The sequence below is a fragment of the Larus michahellis genome, chromosome 3 (assembly GCF_964199755.1).
Source record: "Larus michahellis chromosome 3, bLarMic1.1, whole genome shotgun sequence".
Taxonomy (NCBI): domain Eukaryota; kingdom Metazoa; phylum Chordata; class Aves; order Charadriiformes; family Laridae; genus Larus; species Larus michahellis.
Genome location: NC_133898.1, coordinates 34,912,391 through 34,932,723, shown reverse-complemented (window position 1 = coordinate 34,932,723; position 20,333 = coordinate 34,912,391). Strand labels below are relative to the sequence as shown.

Sequence of the window (20,333 nt, the reverse complement as noted above, 5' to 3'; positions counted from 1 at the left end):
CACTGTAACTACAGCAGTAACCACGCGCTTCAGAAAGCGGGTTCCTTTCCTTTTCAAGTATGTTTTAGCTCACGAGAAGAGCAAAAAGAAATTGCTACACATGGTACTTTCAGTGCACGTATATCCAGTGACAAAAGCTCAGTGGCAAGTAACATGTTTGACTGTAACTGTGGACACTGAGGAACTGAACTGCTTGAAATAAAGCAAACAGGACAATTTTGTAGAGTCTGACTTCATGAACATATTTTGTAAAGAGAAGGTCAGGAATAAGCAATGAAAACCCAGAAAAATAAACCTTTGGAATACGCTTTTCATGGTGTCAATAACCATGCGGGGCAAGCAAGTACATCACTGAAGAAGGGACCATTGCTTGGCACTTGTTAAGAGAGAAAACAAAGCCCAGAGAAAATTACATTTCCAGCTCAGGTGAGCTGTAGATTTCATGCAGACAATACTGCATTTTTATAGGCACTCATTTTAGGAACACAGAGAAAGCAACACAGGTGCTCTGAACTAATGTTTCTATGCATCTGCTACACAGTAAGTGCATACATATGAGAAATAACATTATTTTCTACAGTTAAGAGGAAATGAACCACTGCAGTACTCGAGAGAGAATATGAAAGTGAATTCATATACTTATAGATTAAGTGGAGAGATACTACAGCCCTGACTAACAATCAAAGAAAAAAGCAGGTTGAATTGAAAAATCTTCTTTGAATGTATCTTCACCATAATTAAGATAACATTTGAACAAAATCTTTTTAATAGTAGTAAAATAACAGTATTTAGAGTCTAACATGTTATCAGCACTCACTAGCTAGGAATCACAAGGGAAGGCTTGAATTTCAGAATGCTCTCACTGTTTATCACTTTACCACGAAAGAAATTCCTTCTTTCTCTTGCTGCTCAGCAAACGTTAGGTCTGACCTTCACTATAGTTATGTCTCATCTTAAATACTGCAAAGGATATATTTAATAGATTACAGATTTACAAATATATACATGAAGTGTACATAACATGATTTTTTATTTATGAAGATGGACCTATCCAGTTGTAAACGTGTAACAAAATGAAAATACTTATAATTCCATTAGGTACTACTTTCTAAGAATCTAACAATCTTCAGACATCATTCCCCTTAATCCACTAATTTACGTATTTTATTCACCATTTCTAAAATATTACTTTCCTTTGCAAGTGTTTGTACTGTTTTCTCCCCCTTTTAGAATATATAGATCTGCTTGAAACAAGGGGATATGAACCAACCATTTCTGTTAGCTAAAATGACATGAACATACCTTCCAGCAGTAACTTCATATGCAGTTACTGTACAGAGTACACAGACCTTGAGCTGCAGAACATAATGAATCCTTTGCTTTCTGGAATAGAGGGGCTAGACAGACCATCACAAAGGATGATTTAGTTAGGTATCAGAATACTTATTATTCTGGATATGGGCACACAGGACCGGTTCTGCCTAGCCTAGGCAATACATAATAGTAATTTTTGAAGATGGTATTAAAGGGAAAAGTAGCTGGAATAATGATGTTTAAAAAGGTTAACAACCATCACCACAAACCTGAAACACAAAAGGCATATAAGCTGAAGGGATGTAAATTCTCATCCTCCTAATTTTCTGTCAACTTCTAATTTCCTATGTAGCAATAAACCTACACATCAGCCAAGTGCAAAATGTGCTTCTGCACCTCTCTTCTCTGCATCTGTTACTGACTGGTGTGGCAGGCAGGGTAAAGGACCATTTTCTAACAGTGATGGCAATCCCTTCTGCAGTCTGCTATTTACTTGCTATGCATTTCTGTACATGCTGGAAAAGACAGAATAACTTCCAGTCTTTCCAAGTCTACCGCACTCACAAAGAAAAGCTCTGAAGCGGTAATCCTTACCTTTGCATTGTAAACCTTGTCTCAAAAGACCCCAGAGCAATGAACCACAGTGGTCACAGAAGGTGGGCACTTTGTAATTGTGAATGCTGAACTTGTGAGGCATGTTGACACTGAAACGCTGGGATCCCACTTGCTGAAAAAGGAGAGCACAGCATATTTCATTCTAATTAGTTTCTTTATAATCAGCGTATGCTGAGTCCCTGCTATGTTTTAAAACCATACAGAATTCAAACAAGATGAACTAGGCCTGTGCTAAGATGATGATCTTTGCATTAGATATACTTCAGCTCCAGAGTTCTCACTACTTTATTTGGGGAAAAGAGGGGGAAGGGCTGCTGTTGTCCAAGAGATAAAGACTAAAGTCTACTTCCTAGTACTTCTGGGAACAACAAATACATAGCTATCAGGAAAGATCTCTTAATGTGGAAGGCAAGGAAGTCACTCCCAATTGTTTTAGGAGCAGGAGGCCTAACTAATCCAGGACTAAGATATATCACAACCCCTTTACCTTTTCATATCCCACTCTTCTTTAGATTATGGAAATGACAATGATAATTTGTTGTGTTCAGGGATTCCAAGGTACGATAACTTACTAATTAAAGGATGTCATTGATAAGTTTTTATAGTGGCCACTGCATAGCAGGAGATTTATTTTGATGTTTTTCCTTTCTTTTCCTATTACCACTGGCTTCTCTCCAGTGATCTAGTACCCCTTCTAAACAATGAGAGCATTATATCAGCAAAGCATACAAGTCTCCACCAGTCTGGAGCCTGGGAACATAAATCTACGCAAGATTTTGTATCTTCCTGTGGGTACTCTATGTGAAAACAGCACTAGCCAAACACAGTCCTTTATCACAATCCTATGCAAGTGATCAAGTTTCGGATGTAAAACACTGGTTGTGAACCAGATATTAAAGAATGCTTCCAGTATGAAAAATGGTAGAGAATTGCACAGGAAGAATGAGATCAGTTAGTGTCTCAGTCAAATTATACATCAAAGTTGAAAGAGTGGTTTAAACCCATTGTTACACACAACTCTGATTTGTAATTTAAAACTAGGTGTTTTCAAGCATACACATGTACGTTTTTAACCAATAAAACTAAGAAATGTACTTTTTCTGCATGGCCAAGAAATTGGGATCACCCACAGACTACCTCATCTACTCCTGTGGTGAAAGATAGTAGGCCCTTGCTGTTGCACAAAACAGAAAAGGACAGCGAGCATTCATTAGCTTTTCTGTTAAAAACAAGCAAACAAAAAAATTCGGTATAAGATAAAGCATTCACTGGTTACAGCTGAGGGCTACAACTGTTTAAAAAACCCATAAAACCTGCCCCCTTCCGCAACTATCCCCGATGAACCCAGCCATAAAGGCAAACCCCAAAGCTGAGGATTCTAAGGGAGCTGAACACAACAGCAGTCACATTGCTCCCTGGTGTATGACAGTCCAGAGGGATTAACATTAATCTCCCAAGCAAGTCTAAAAGGCCATTTTAGCTGAGAGAGCGCTTTAACCCAAGTGAAAGGATTGCTTTGTTTTCTCTTCTGATCTAGAGCAGAATGTACCATTGGCAGATATATTTACCTCCCTGACCTACGGTTCTGAAGGCAGCTAATTTCTTTTTCAGGTGATATCTTCATTTATTTAAATGCATGACAACTTAAAGCACGTATTGTGTTAATTCCATTAATATACAAAAGCTTGTTAGAGGCAGGGAGTAATTATGTTGGAAAACCTGTTAGAAAACCTGTTAGCTGCGCAATACCTTGAATTATCACTCCCATCTTATATACCATGCATGGGCCTTCTTCAACACAAGGATGGCTTTTTGTACATTTTGACAGTTCGGATGCAGTCTTCGTTGAGGTGAGACTTTGCAAGCAAACTCTGGGCAGTCTCTTATGTCTATGCAAGACACTCAAGCACATTGCCTAACCTATCAGCTGCTAACGACTCAGCCACACAAAACGCAGTTAAGGGATAAAGGGTCCCAGCCTGCTTCTTTTGAATTAAAATGACAAAACTCGTATTAACTCAGAAATGGCAAATATTAAAAATGAAAAGGAGTGGAAGAAACTCACTGAGACTTAAAGCATTCAGCTTACTAATTAGAAATAAATTGCAGTATAATAATTCCCACGTAAATGAACTGGTTATGGTAATCTGTCATTCCAAAGTATGTGCTACATCACAAGACAACCAGAAGGGCACAAAAAAGTCTATAACATATATTGATTAAACACAGCAGATGACACTTCTTTGAAGAGATGAAAGACAGAGTTTTATCTAGAAAATGTATTTTATAAACATTTACCTCATCGTGAGTTTCCTGTTTTTTTAAGCCAGCACACTTCGTTATTATAAGTTCATGGCATCTCTTGTGGACTACACAAGTGCAAACTATAAACAAAAAACAGATAAAAGAATGAGTTTTCATTAAGATTGATTTTAAAGCAAAAGACTGATCTTGGAAGACTAGAAATGCTGCAAGTTGAAAGGCTGCAAGTGACTGGTAACTTAGTGAGTTCTTCATAGTAAGTCTGGCTTACAAAGGCAGAAGATAATGGACTTCAAGAGGCCAATGAATTTTAAGAGAACTAAAGCTTATCTGCCAAAATCTCAGCACGTAATACCACAAATTACCGTCTAAAATATTAATGGCAATTCTTCTCAATTTTTACATATTTGATTTCTTTATCTGATAAAGTCCATGATCTCCACATTATATAAGACACAACGGCAAAAACAATTCCTGTCTGAAAAGCTTCCAGAGAAAGAGAGACATAAAGATAACTCATTATAAAAGTCAAAGAACAGAAAAAACAAAGTCGAACATTCTTTCTGTAACACATTATCCTAAGCTGATAACAGTAAAAGGTTTCAGGAGGCAAAAATGCTTTGTCAATATTCATACTGATTACTTAATCAAGGAATAACATTTGTAGATATGACCATTATGATTAAAAATTGCAAGGTCTATCCTACTGTGGGATTCAAGGTCATTAAGTGAAGAAAGAAACCTTCAGAGTGAAATAATGAATTTAATTTTCTTCTAGCTTTGGTCATTGTTGTAAGAAAAAAAACCAACACAGAACTCAAGGAACCTCTGCTGTATGTTAATACAGTAATTCTTATTATAGCTTGTAAAACCATTATTTGCATTTATTTATTTACAATGAGATTTCATTAAGTCTTTTGTAACTGAAAAATCATTACTAACTTGATTATTTCTACTTGTCACATGAGAACCGAGTAGAAAAACATCATCCCAAGAGGTGACTGCATAAAAAATTAAGAGCACAAGAAACTGAGTTGAAAAACGGGAGTTGAAAATGAAACACTTCTGCAGTCTTTGCTATAACTTTCTCTAATGATGACCTCTATAATTATCTCATCTATTTAATTATAGTCTTTGCAATTACCTGGCATTTTTAAACAAAGAATCTTAAGCAGAATAAAGAATTCACAATTTTAAAATGCAAGAAGTGAAAAATGAAGAAGCCAACAACTGCAGATATGCCCCCTTAGTTGGGTGTGCATCAAGAGACACCGAGGATCTGCTGTTTGGAGATGTTAACTGTGCCCCCACTCCATATATGCTGCCTAAGACCAACAGTTTTGAAAAATTTTACTGGGACTTACTGTAAAGATCATATCTTCACTGAGACAAACTTATTCAATTTGTGCTAAATTCTTAACACTGTATGTATACAATGCTTGATAAAAGTATCTTGTTATTTATGTAACATACTACATATATTCAAACTGTCCCCCTGTAGATTTTTCTCTTACCTTGACATTGGTATCCCTGTTTTCCTATTACACCCCTGAAAATAAAACAGTGTTTTAGAAAATGAAGAATATATTTTTTGAAATGAAAAACACATTTAATATATGACATTTACTATTAAAGACACATTTACTATAATAAAATAGGCAAAGCCAAAAGGTACATAGAGAGGGAAGCCACAAGCTGGCAAAATAGTCATCAGGCAGGCCTCTAAATAGACAGAAGATTGCATTTGCCAACATTGTTGCTTGAAATCAACTTAGCCAACCTAAAGTCTAACCTGCAGACATTTCTTAGAAGAATGCAGTTGAATTCATGAACAATTCACATCGTTTCACATTAAGAAAGACTGATTCTGTACACACTCTTAAGAAATATTAATTATGGATTACATCAGATCTTATGTGTATAAAGGTGCAAATCAGTATCTCTAATTAACTTTGGAAAACATCAATGGAGTAGCTGAAAAATAACTGAAAGCTGAATGTCTCCACCACTTTTCACTATCTGAAAATTTCGAGTACTTAAAACTAACGTAAACAATTTCTAAAAGGGAGTACTTGACATACACTGTAATAAGAAAGACTCTGTACACTGAGTACCCAAAACCCTGGATCGCAGAAGGCTAATATTCCCGTATTTCATTAACTTCAGTAGGATCTACAGGAGCTTGGCATTTCCTAGGAGGAAGAGGGTGATACTTAAGCACCTAAAGAAGGATTCAGTTACCTTGGCAAAACATAAAAGTCTAATATTAGGTCTAAATCTATACTTAGGCACCTACAGAACACGAGACTGGCTGTCTACCTAGAATTTATAGTGTGTACCAGACAGGAAAAGATCGAACTTTGTGGCTCAGACAACAGAAAATGCAAGTACAACAAATTCTAACATTTGTGATGGAAGTTTTACAGTTTTCTATGATTGCAAAACTGATGACGGTGTAATACTAAAATGAAGAGGAAAAGGACTACTACTCTACGCCATTTATACTTCAGCAAAACAGGAGGGTATGGTAACTCTTTAATTCAAAGTTGCAAAGAAAGCAAAGTCTCACCATATAAAATCTCTGCAGTGCGAACAGTATGTTGGTTGTCTAAGATAGGTGGCCATAAACTTGTGCCCATTAACCTGATGTACTCTGCGTCGCACAGCACCCTGCCGCTTTCTGGGGCGCATACGTTCCCGGAACACACGTTCTTCATTGTCTTTGGGTGCTGAAACAGAGGAAAATACCAGTAAGCACTGCCTGTATCAGACACAAATATGGGAAAACTCAAATGCAATACAGAAGCAGCTATTCTCAAAAAATAATCCTCTCTAGATAGCAGTGCAAGATAACTTCCCTAAGTTGTGGGTAATTTTTTTCTTTTTTAGCATCAATTACTGAAGGGCAAGGTTTTTCATTGCCTAGTACAGGATCTTCTATTTGTTCTAAACCTTTATCTGTAAATTCACGCTAAGCTGGGAATAAGTCTTCTGTGCTTGATCACTATCAAGCCCACTGACAATCTCTTTAACAGTAATTAACACAGTTAGATTCTCCGAACAGCTCAGACTCTCATCTCATTTGATCTTCAGGGGGGGAAAAAAAATCAACCAAAAAATCCCAACATCCCCTGGTCCCTGTACACTCCGAAAGTGCCGACACAAGTGCAAGAAAGCTGAGCACAAATACATATTATCAAGCTGAACAAAAATTCCATCCAGAACTGATTACTATGTAGAATTCCTGATTAAGATCTGAGTTTCTGGCTCTAATAATTCACTTTGGTACTAATACATTTTCAGCAAAATGTTCAAGGGAAGGAAGTTGTTCCTTTTAAGCAATTCCTGTTCAAGTGCATATGAGATTTAATGGTAAAGGAAGTAAAAAATGAAGCTGATATATCTCAGAATGAAAACTTTTGGGAAAAATCCTCCAGAGTGCATTTTTTCCCAAGGCTTTAATTTGAAAAGCATCACTAACACCTCCATAGTATTCTGTATGCATTAGGCAAAAGCTGAGGATGAATTAGCAATGAAGAATAGTACACAGTTGGTAATGAAAGACAGATTTTACAAGCATTCCTCGAGCCACTCATGTCTCCACAAAATGGAATATCAGCTTTGGAGGGGTCCGCATTCAGTCATCCATTGCCAACTGAATCTATGCACTCACTACTTCACTGCACATAACGCTTTGAAATGTATTTAGCACTTGTCATTCTCTGAATTTCAGCTACGCTGAATCACTACAGCGGCCTAAAGATGCCAACTTTGGTCTGTTGCAAGCTTTTCTGTACACAAATGAGTTCTCCAAGCAACAGTACAGTATTTAACAATAACACAAAGAAAATTACAAGTCCAAGAACAACTCAACTCTATAATAGTCTGAAATTCTTCTACAAGCACTGAAAGAAACATGATTTTTGAGGGTTGTAAAATTAAAAGGTATTGACTTCGGAATTCTTAGAAAATCGTCTTAAACTAAGTCAATAGATGGATATCCTGGGAAAATATAGAGCACAAACCCATGAATTGAGATCAATTTCTTTCAGTGCACAGCAAGGGCTAAACCCCATGAAACTAGAAAATTCATTTATGTACTAAAAGGCCTGAGCTCCTTACACATTAATATGTGACAAAAACTTCCTATTCAGAGTGGGCTTTCACCCTAAGAAACATTTGTAGAATGGCCAGAATGGCTTTGCTTTTCTATTCTAAGTGAGCTCTCAGTAAATAAACATTGACTTATATGCAAAGCTACTCCTTTTATTTATGCCCAAGATCAATCAAAAAGCAATGACGCTAGCTCCCCCTTCAAGAAAGAGATAAGTACCACCAAATAGTTAGTAATTATGTTTATTTTTGTGTTATGAATTATGTTTATTTTTATGCATTAAGCAAAATTCCAATGTCTAATAAATACAATAGCCCCTCAAGAGAAAGACTGTCTTCCACAGAGAATACATAACAAGTAGTTGGAAATCCTACCAAAGACTCCTGTTTCCAGCTTCTGAATGATTTATTGACTTTACAAAGCTGCAGGAAATCTTTTAGAAGTTACTACTATAGGAAATAATTCTATATTAACACAGAACTGTTCTTTTGGTTATCCAGATTGTAGAATTTGCTAAAGTATGCAGTCTGGATGTGAGAAAGTTAAACTCTCCTGGAAAGGATTCCCAAAAAGTTATCTGCCTATATGAAATGAACAAGATGTTCTGACAGTGAACAGTTCACACTTGATATGATAATCAGTCTACAATACCACTTTTCTCCTTTTTTCATCTTAAGTATCATTCCTCACAGATAAAGCACCTATAATTTTACAGAGCAGATGAAAATCCTCTTCTTGTTTTGGCTAGATAAACACATTAGTATTACTTTTTTCTTTTTTTTTCTTTTTAACCAAGGAAGTCTTAAAACTAACGACACTGTATTACTTACAGTTCTATTTTTAATACTTTTATGAAATTCCATTTTTCACTTACAATCACAGAATGGTAGGGGTTGGAAAGGACCTTCAGAGATCATCTAGTCCAACCCCCCTACCAAAGCAGATTCACCTAGAGCAGGTTAAAGAGGAATGTATCCAGGCAGGTTTTGAATACTTACAGTTACACAATAAAACAGTGTCCTTTTTCAGAAATTCACTGACTTGAAAACAGATACAAGCAATACACCAATCCTGAAATTATCAGATTCAACAGCAGGTCTTAATTATTGATATCATTTCCACACAAACAGCACCTCTGTGTGTGAGAAGGATGCTCAAACAGCTCAGGGGAATACCAAAGACGAGCACTTGGCCAAACTCCTGTACCACCTCCTGCTTTATGCACAGATGAACTGCATGTTCAAGAGCAGTGACTCCCCAGCGGTGACTCTGCCTCCACCTCACCTCTCATTACAGCTCGTGTAGAGTCCCCCCTTGTCAGTCGGCAGCAGTACTTATTTGGGGGGGTTGGAGTAGCATCTGGCATTAGCAGTGCATGACTGGAGACTGGATGACTGGACATCAGGCCTTCACCAAAGCAGACCAAGTCACAAGAGCTTTACACTCAGTTCACATTAAGTCCAGCCAGCTTGTTCACCATTACCCAACACAAAGACGTAAGCAATGCTTTTCCACAGTCCTCAGGCAAGTCACTGCCACGTCTTGCCTGATGCACACGGCTGTTGTGGACCACAGGCACCAAACCAGGCAGTAACTTTCCCAGGTGCCTCAGAACTGGATGATCACATCGGTGCTGGCTCATACCCAGGGTTGTGAACCACTTATTTCTAGTTGCCCTAATGATAGTCTTAAGTTTAAATTCAAATCCATTTATCTCATACTGAACAGCCACACTAGAGACATATATTTAACAGTCTGAAGACATCTCCTTAGAAAGGGAGCTACGTTGCTCTCTTCAAACCTCTCTCATTCACAAGCAGGAAAGCAGGGATCACTAAATGCTACCAGAAAACAGGGAATACTTGGGAAACCCTCCAACATTTGTGTAATACAGCCGACTAGTGTTTTCAAGACATACTTTAAGAGAATATTAGCATCCCAAACAAAACTGGCCTTTAAATATATTTTAAAAAGAAAAAGTCTTACAGTGGTTTATGACAGGTTCTAGAAAGTATCATTAGGATACCGCTCAATCGTGCTATTTCTATTCTTAGTAGAGGAGTTAAAATTAAAATTAAATGAATTTGCTGTAGTCAGTCTATAAGCAAGTTCCAATATAAACAATTTCTTCTCATAGTATTTCTACTAAATAGTCACAGAGGGTTATCATTTCCTCAGTAAAAGCTGTTTCTTTATGTAAAGTACATTCTGTTCCCTGTTTGATTTTGAGTCCTTCAGCCCTTTATATTATTCAGTTTATCTTTTTTTAATGCATTTATTTAACTTTCCTTTTCAAAAGGAGGAGTAGAAAAGGCTCATGATAATTTCCAAATGTTCGTGGAGAATACTGTCAATGCAGCACACACTAAGTTTAAGCTTTATATGATGGTACTTGAGATCTGGCAAATTTAGAGCTAATTTCATCTCAAAACTATACCCAGTAATGCCACTACTTCTTTTCATTGCAGCCAAGAGTAACTCTGAGTTATTTGGAAAACAATAGGATATAATTGCTTTTATAAACTCACACATACAGGCAAACTTATTGCCTACAATTTCAGAGACTGAAAAGACTTACAGGCTTAACTCCAAGCTCTTAGCGAAGTGTTATAAAAGTCAGAAATATCTGGAATACAAAATTGCACAAAATTCATAAATACTTACACAAAAAGAATGTTTAAATGAAGCGTCTAGAATCCCATTTAACACTGTTAATTCTGTAGTATCTGTTCAGTATATAAGTCATAACTTAAAAGATAAAAAAATAATACAGAATACTCCCTAACCCTCAAAGGGGGCAAGATTGGAAGAAAAAGACCCTGCACAACAAATAACAAAGGCTGGAACGTGCTAGGTCTCATTTTGTACTAAAATGGTTTCAGCATAAATGAGAAGGGTTCAGTGTGGAGCACCAACCACAACAGACAGAATTATCCTGCACAGCACAATGTGCTATTTCCATTCCTAATCCTCCATGTTGTGAGTACTTACAGAATTCTGACAATACAAAAAACGAAAAAATATTGCAGAAAAAGAGGGAGCGAGATTACATGCACAGAGAGGCTTTTCAGCATTTGCTACTGCTCAGAATGCTGACGTCTAAGAGGGAATGTCCTGGGCATCTGGACAGAGACAGTGTTTGGAGAAGAAAAAAAATATTAAAATCAGATGTTTTAATTAAATGGCTACTGCCCCATCAAAGCCAAACTGTAGGGCACTCGCAGGAACGGGTGTAGCTGCCAGGTAACCACCATGCAACGGAACACTGACACCTCCACAGCGCTTCTGGCACAAAGTGATTTTCACGCTGGGCACCCTTTGGATCCCTTCACATTGCTGTCATCCGTAACTACAACCAGCTTCCAGAAAAAAAAAGCTGGTTTAACATCATCCTTAGTAATTACAACAGGGCCTAACCGAACAATGAATACAAAGGAACAATGATCATACTGAGTGCCGAAGATTAATTTTAAGAGCTTTTGTACAATATTTAAGCCTGAACACTTTAACCAGTATGTACACACTGAAATAGAGCTTTTGTTTTAGCACTATGTAACATCTAAACAAAGGAAGGATATTGAGGCAGGAGAGGTAATTTGCCTAAAGTTATGTCAGAATGTGAGAAGGGGTAGGAACAATGTCCTCAGGTTTCAGGATGGAGTGTAACCAGATCATTATGCATCAAAATTAGGTCTCAAGGGATTATTTTCAAGCTCTATTTTGGGCCTCTACAGTAGAAGCATACATACTGTCATCAACATTTCTCCAGGCAGAAACTGTTAAAGGATTTTGCCTTTAAGGCTTTAGTCTTTTTTAAAGAAAAAAAAAAAAAAAAAAAAGCTACAAAAATCCCCATATGCTTACATTTCTATTTTTCTTTGCCTTCAAAAGCCTTGCTTTAAAAAGCCATGCAACAAACTAATTTTAAAACTTGGAGATAAAAAATAGCAAGGTAAAATGCTAAATTTTAATTTCATAAAGTTGTTACTGATGAATACAGAAATTAGCTGGATAGTTCATCACAGTCATAGAAAGAACATGAAATTATTCTAAGTTTTTTTTCTAAAAGAATAATATTTCCAGTTCATTTCATTTGTTTAACAAGGAATAAACACACAGGTTTTGCTTACTATATCCGGAATCCGCTTTCTTTAGGAAAGCTGACAGGAAATTTCTTGTTTTATAGGAGAAGAATGAGATCCTTAGATAATGCTATATTGTTAAAGAAAACAAAGATGATAGTGTTACTAAAGAAATGAAAAAATGCTCATAGAATGGGTTAGTTTTAGAAGAGATAGGTGTCTTGACAAGTAATGCCTGTTAACATGAGCTATTTACTGAATGCACTGAAGAATAAATTGCATTTTAAAGTATATCAAGCCCAAATATGGTGGGTGGCTTTGTAGCATGGGCTCAGGCTCAAATTTATTTGCCTTCAAAAACATGCTTATCTTTAAATGCTTAAATTCCTTTCTAAAAGAGAGATTCTGCCTGTATGTATTCACAGACTTCCCTTGACATGCAAACAGATAAAAGTGATTTGGCTTGCAACAGGCACTTGCCTTTTCTTTTTTATTATTTAAAAAAAAAACAAAAAACCAAAGCTATAAAGCTATCCAAATGATTATTTACACATGGTTCAAGCCATCTCTACATACTTATTTATTATCATGAACACATTCACTAGTTCACTCAAAGCTGAAGGGACAACAGTAATTCCCCATGTCCTTTCAAATGGAAATACTTTCACATTCAATTCCCTTAATAAAGGAGAACATAAAGTCCAGAAGTACTATAGATCTCATAGATACTGAAGGTCTGACTGCAATTTCAGCACATGGACAAGTCCAATTTACTCTTCAGGAATGTCCCACCCTTGCTGGCTGGCAACTATTTGGACCAAGCGTTCAAAAACCAGAAGCAGAAAGTACTCCTGGTCCCTGAAGGGACACTGCTGCCCCAGCTGCAGCCGATCCACTCTGCTGCAGCAGAGGCTGGGGGTAAGGGAGGATTTGTTCTCTTACGCGCGCACAGAAAATTCTCCTTCAAATGACTTTGAGACTTTTCTTAAGAAAGCTTTCAAGATGAGCCCTCACATATTTCTGCTCTCCACCTGCACAGTGCCCACAGAATTAGTGAGAACCTACACAAACTTCAGGTATTAACAACATGGAATTACACATGCCTATCTGCAGGCGATCATGCAGCATGTTTTAATAAATCTAATGAACAGATTTCTGTTTTATAGAAATGCTTACTGGACAACTGGTCAGGGATGGATATAAACATAGGGTGCTACGTCCATTTTATAGACCCCTGGGGGCTCACACACAAGAGGGGTACTGACCTCATCTTGGAGGGTGAATGTACCAATTCCTATAGTTAAACATCTGTCAGATGCACTAAGTAAGCAAATCAGAGACAGATTCCTCCTACTTCCTCTCAATTTCTTCACTGGTGGTATTTAACATTAATGATTTTAAGAAATATAGTATTCCTGAAATAAAGAACTTGTAACTACAATTTTCACATTACATTTTATTTGGCAAAAGAAGTTATATTGCTAGAAACACCACAGGGAAGTTATTGCTATATGACAGGTTTTCTGAAAAGTCAATTTCACATCTCAACGTTTTTAAAATAAAATTTCAACTTCCAAGACTTTTTTTCCCCACAAGACAGAATTTAGGGCTTTTTTGGTTGGAAAGGAGACAACAGGACAAAAAAAAAAAAAAATAATCAATGCTAACTAAGGTTATTTCAGTCTTCCAGTGTTATCTTTCAAGAGGAACAAACAGCCTCACTCTAAATACAATGCCCTTATGTCAATAAATCTGCAATTGAAATCAGAGGATGGAAATGCATTCTACATATGGTAAATACTGAAGCTATTATTCAGGTGAAAAATCTTACTCCACAGAATGTAATGGGTCTACTCATGCAATAACTAGTAATGTAAAATAATAATTTGTAAAATGTAGAAGAGTTTTTGTGCCGTAACTTCACATGATAAACCTACAGGAAGAAAACAAATTTAGTTTATGGTGGTGACATTCAGTTCATGTTGATACAGTGTTAGTAATAAGTAGTATTAGTAGCCTGGTGTTAGTATTGATAGCGTTAAGTCCTGACAGGCTAACGAGGTGCAATATCTCTTATTAAATTAACTACTTACTAAGGCTAAAAAAAAATACATGATCTTTTGAATGAAGAAACTACACATATAATATAATACAATACTCTTGTGGTTTTATATTATTATTGTAAGATACTCATACTCAGCACTGGTGAGGCCCCACCTCGAGTACTGTGTTCAGTTTTGGGCCCCTCACCATAAGAAAGACACTGAGGTGCTGGAGCATGTCCAGAGAAGGGCAAGGAAGCTGGTGAGGGGTCTGGAGAACAAGCCTTATGAGGAGCAGCTGAGGGAGCTGGCGTTGTTCAGCCTGGACAAAAGGAGGCTGAGGAGAGATCTTATCACTCTCTACAACTACCTGGAAGGGGGTTGTAGAGAGGTGGGGGTCGGTCTCTTCTCCCCAGTAACAGGTGATAGGACAAGAGGAAACGGCCTCAAGTTGTGCCAAGCGAGGTTTGAATTGGATATCAGGAAAAATTTCTGCACTGAAAGGGCTGTCAAGCATTGGAACAGGCTGCCCAGGGAAGTGGTTGAGTCGCCATCCATGGAGATACTTAAAAGACAGGCAGATGTGGTGCTTAGGGACATAGTTTAGTGGTAACGTGTCAGTGTTAGGGTTAACAGTTGGACTTAAAAGGTCTCTTCCAACCAAAATGATTCTATAAGATTATTATAACCACGATCAGACCAAAAACTAGCCTTGGGGCTAGAGTTCTCTAGTCTTATTGCTGCAAGTCTGCAGACATGTCCTGCGATGTGATTGCAGCATGCTCCTCAGAGGATGCCTAGCCACTTGTGGTGGTGTTTGATACTCTGGTGACACATGCTGCCCTTTGGCTGTCTTCAAGAAAAGAAGGAAAATGTGACAAAACATCACGGTCAAGGCTGCTGTGGAAGACAAACTTTCAAAGGGGTGTACACACACATTGTTCATTTTAACAGAGCTCCAGGCTATGGAAGTAACTGCGAGGTCAACTGAACTTTCTCCAGGGTCAACACCTGAGCTGCTGGCTTTTGTCAGTTCCTGGAAAGGAAACGGTGTTGTGATGCTAAGAAGGAAAACAGCATTGTGAAAATTTCAGGACAAAGCCCTTTTCCCAGAGGTAACTACTAAACCAGACAGATCCCAAATGACAGTATTTTAAGCATGTGTTTGTGATAGATCAGAGAAGTTCATCAGTCTTTTTCAAATAGTTGCAAAAGCTGCATAGAGTGTGATGAAACAGAACCTTGTATGACCGGGCTCTCCGGTCTTTCAGAAAAGAGTTGTTTCTTAAATGTTTTTTCAACCCCAGCTTTGTTCCTTTGCCATAGAATAACAGAAGCACAAGTGCCAGGGACCTAGGAGATTTCTGAGCCCAGCCTCCTGCAGTGGGGAAGGGTCTCCTGTACATCAGGCATCCTCAGCTTCCATTTTTCTGATAGTTCTTGAAAATTTCCAGCAGGAAAATTTCACAACACTCATGTATCTTGTTTCACTACTCTGGCAGGCAGGCTCTCTTGCTAATAGACAACCTAAATCCCTTTGCAGTAAATTATGCTGGATGAGCGAATGGCAGCCTAAAAAAGCAAGTTTTTGCCAGAACAGAAACTACTGAAGTATCTGTAGCGAGGTAACCATTATCCCGTTGTACACCATGCAAAAGACCAGAGGCTGGGGATGGCCAGAGACACAGCAAGATGTCACAGAAAAGACAACTGTAGAAATTTTGCATATTTCTCAGGCCACAGCAAGACAGAAGCTGCTTTGAACTAAACAGGTCCCCATGGATACCCCAGTCACATGCTAGCCGCAGAAGAGCTGTGATATGAAGGTAAAAAGGGGAATGAAAACTACTTCCTGCCTTTAAGCTACTAAATCTCACCGTCATCTTGTTGATTCCATTTCCAGAGCCCCCTCCTGATAGCAACAACTTGTTTCCATCCAAGCTTAGAAATGCATGCAAAGAAGCTCACTTACGCTAAATCTCCATATTAAATCTTATAATTCCATATACCCACATTAAGGATCTATGGCGTATAACCTACACAGGTCAGAGAGGATGGCTTTCAAAACAAAGTTTTATAATGGTTATACCTCCTCTGAAGCTCAAGCCTGTGATATACGTTACACATACTGGGGTTTCAGAGTGCTTCCCAGTGTCTCGATACATGTTAGAATCAAGTAGTTGGTTGCCACCAGTATCTGAACTCCTGTATGCCAGCTCTTCATCTAGCAAGGAAGCCAGGTCTGGTAAAACTTTGGACCAGTCTGCAGGAATGGCTGGGGATAGGGATGTCCCTGAAACGTGCTCCGAGACAGCCCCACCACAGCAACCTGAGGCACGGCGTCCGCATCAAGGCAACCCTGAGTGCCACCCCATGGATGGCATCCAGGAAGCCTGACAGAAAGGTGAAGCTTTCTAATATAATAGCAAGCACTTTAAATCACGTTTCTCCATTTGTTTCACCACTTGTATCTTTTATAAATCGGTTCCGCACACTAAAACCACATGATACGCATCTGCTCTGCAGCAGAGCCTGCAGGGCACCCAACAGGTTAAACAGTGAATCCTCATTTGTCCTCATTTGAAGTGCACAGATAACTTTTTCCTTTCTTGGATGGAGGGTGTAGGAGTCTACAGGTAATCAACCTTTGAACTTTTCGTTTCTCACAGCTCTACTGCTGAACCAAATAAAACAAGTGAAAGACAGTGTTACTACATCACCTTAGAAGGGACTGTTCTCCAAGGCAGCTGCCACTGATAAATAACATCTGCCACTACTTTTCCCTTTTTAGCCCAATATGTAACCTACAACACACTTCAACCAGTGTTCCAACATGTCACTGCTCTTTCTGATTTGCATCTTTTACTAAGGGCCATATTATGACAATCCTGTCACCTTCTACTAACATCCCCATCTTGCCCATTTCCTAAGTGGGCAATTCTTGCAATCATTTGTAAGAGACAAAAATCAGCAGCAAAAGAACTCATTCCCTCTTTCCATTGTCTTTCTTGCAAATGTGGGAGGAATTTTTCTTATTCTGATACCTCCCCCCACACACACTCAACAAAAGCTTAATTAAGAACGTCTCTGACTCACAAGCAGCGCTGTTAAAGAAACTCTCCCATCTATGTCTTTCAACATTAAATATATTATTACTAATTTCCATTCAGAGAACAGTAATAAATTATATTATGTAAATCCTGAAGTACTTGTATGATTTATTATCAGAATACTACTTTAAAACCCCAATTTAGCAAAGCATTTCTGGATATGGCTATATGAAAGCCATGGATTTCAATGGAAATCTTCCAATATTTAAAGCACTACTTACCTGCCCTGCTAGATGTTAATTCTACGCATCTATTGCACAGTAAAAATGGAAATATGTGCTAAACAGTATGTTCTTTCTCCCTGCCAGGATTATTGGCACAGCATCATGAGGTAATTGCAAATGGTGAGTCTGCATATTGTCAGTAGAGCCTGGATGTGTTATATAGGTTTATACTGGGGGGGGACTGGGACATGACAGGGATGGGGGGATGACCACCCTCATGAACTATCATTGGCAGAAAAAGTATTTCTCAGGGAGGAGATTAAATAAGAGAAGTTTTAACGCTTATTATTTGCTTTTGGATTTCAATATAGAGGTTATTTTACTGTCCAAACTCTACACAACAATAAAAAACCCTGAGTAATAAGGTGAGACCACAGTTTTAACTTATCCTACTTTTGTAAAAGGAATTTGGGAATTTGCTACCAGCTCCATCATGTGCTCCAATTTCTGCAGGCTGTCCCCCTGCAGCCCATGGAGGTTAACAGTGGAGCAGATATCCACCTGCAACCCATGGAGGACCTCATGCTGGAGCAGGTAGATGCCTGAAGGAGGCTGTGACCCCATGGGAAGCCCATGCTGGAGCAGGCTACTGGCAGGACCTGTGGACCCATGGAGAGAGAAGCCCATGCTGGTGCAGGTTTGCTGGCAGGACTTGTGACCCCATTGTGGGACCCACAGCGGAACAGTCTGTTCCTGAAGGACTGCACCCGGTGGAAGGGACCTACGCTGGAGCAGTTTGTGAAAAACTGCAGCCCATGGGAAGGACTCATGTTGGACAAGTTTGTGGAGAAATGTGTCCCGTGGGAGGAACCCTACTTTGAAGCAGGGGAAGAGTGTGAGGAGTCTTGTCCCTGAGGAGGAAGGAGCAGCAGAAACGTGTGATGAACTGACCGCAATCCCCATTCCCCCTCCTTACTCTGATTTGATTGGCAATAAATTAATTTCTCCAAATCAAGTCTGTTTTGCACATGACAGTAATTGCTGAGTGATCTCCCTGTCCTTATCTAGACCCATAAGGCTTTTCTCTCATTTTTCTCCCCCTGTCCAGCTGAGGAGGGGGAGTGACAGAATAGCTTGGGGGGCACCTGGCACTCAGACAGGGTCAACACACCACAGTTGGTCAAACTTTGTGTCTTGCTGTATAAGACACACACACGAGTAGAAGACAAGACACTGTGTTTGAAACTAGTTACAAAAACTTAACCTGTTCTCAGCTTTTGCTACCTTCTTAATATTCCAAACTTCCTACCTCCAGTGTTCACGTATTTAGTTAGTTCCAATTCTCCAACCTTTGGTAAGACAGGCGTATCAGTGTCTGTCATATTTTCAGTGATTTGGTGAGCGTATGGCTTGAGCTTTCACATAAAATGAAAAGTGCTTCTGGCTTATGAAAAGATGCTTAACTGGACACCTGATTTCCAACTGAGTCAGAATTTCAGGAAAGTTTTTAAGCATCAACTGCTTGAAGTAATCTAATGGGATCTGAGCAATTTTTCCTGACCTATGGCAGATTAAGTCTCTAATAAAAAGTATACTCACAAAGGAAACGAATTGGCAAACAGCCTTTGAAGAGGCAACAGATGTGATGATCGAGATGTATTTTGTTTCTCATAGTTCTCTAAAATTGATGTAATATTCAAGAATGCTTAAGAACTTACTGATGGAAGCAGCTGGCAAGTGGGAAGGGTGGGATGCTGTATGATGAGGTGCCTTACTGTAGGAATTGAGGGGAGAAAAAAGAAAAAAGACCAAAATGGAATCAGACAGGGTTTAATCCTCTCACTTTGGAGAAAGAAACTCAGAGAAAAATAGGATGTGAAAGAAAAGGGAGGAATAAAAGTGAAGCTAGGGCTGATGAAAGAGAACACATCAGAGAAACACTCCTGTGAACAACATGGCTCACGTCAATCAATGGCCCAAATTCCAAGGCCAATCTGAGTTTAGGATTATAGTCAATCAGTAAATTAATTTCCTTTCTACCCATTTGCTGTAAAGAAAAGTTAACTACCTGTTACGGAAAACTCATACATAAGAACTAGCAGCTACATATGTACAAATATTTAGCTACAGAAAAGCACTCAAGATCTGTATTTTTTCCACATGGATTTAGATACCCGTCTCACACTGCTCCAAGAGACTTGATATTCTGATGCTAAAGAAAACATGTTAGACTTACTAAGGTTTTCCCAAAGGTACTGAGCCAAGGAAGTTCACTGAAACAGCTAACTGAGGCTGCTTTAGACATGCTATTGTTTTCTTCAGGTATGTGATAGTTAAAGCTAATTCAAGCTATGTTTATGCAGAACAGGTGCAAAATGCCAACTGAGCAAGTTAAGACAGTTACATATTGTATTCTCTTACATTACTCTCAACTAACTGATTTTTTTTTTCTCCTCGAGCAAATCACCTTTTGTTACTTTCTAAGACTAAAAGCAGTTCAGTACTAACAACTCCCCACACTCACTGAAGGTTGACTTTCAAAATATACATGAAGACTCTGTAGAAGAATTAATCAATGTGTGTTGAAGAAAACCTGCTTCTAACGTTTCTTAAAACTGTAAGTCTTCCAA

At 38.4% G+C, this 20,333-nt stretch overlaps 1 protein-coding gene across 2 annotated transcripts in view; it reads right to left on the bottom strand.

Annotated features, from left to right (window-relative positions):
• PRKCE (protein kinase C epsilon) overlaps window positions 1-20,333 on the bottom strand; it is a 298,319-nt gene that overhangs the window by 108,889 nt on the left and 169,097 nt on the right. For both annotated transcript variants that reach the window (XM_074579637.1, XM_074579639.1), the window contains exons 3-6: window positions 6,761-6,920; window positions 5,706-5,740; window positions 4,228-4,313; window positions 1,909-2,041 (exon numbers count right to left, since the gene is read on the bottom strand). In XM_074579637.1, coding sequence (XP_074435738.1) covers window positions 1,909-2,041; window positions 4,228-4,313; window positions 5,706-5,740; window positions 6,761-6,920 — 414 coding nt within the window. The remainder of the gene's footprint in view (window positions 1-1,908; window positions 2,042-4,227; window positions 4,314-5,705; window positions 5,741-6,760; window positions 6,921-20,333) is intronic.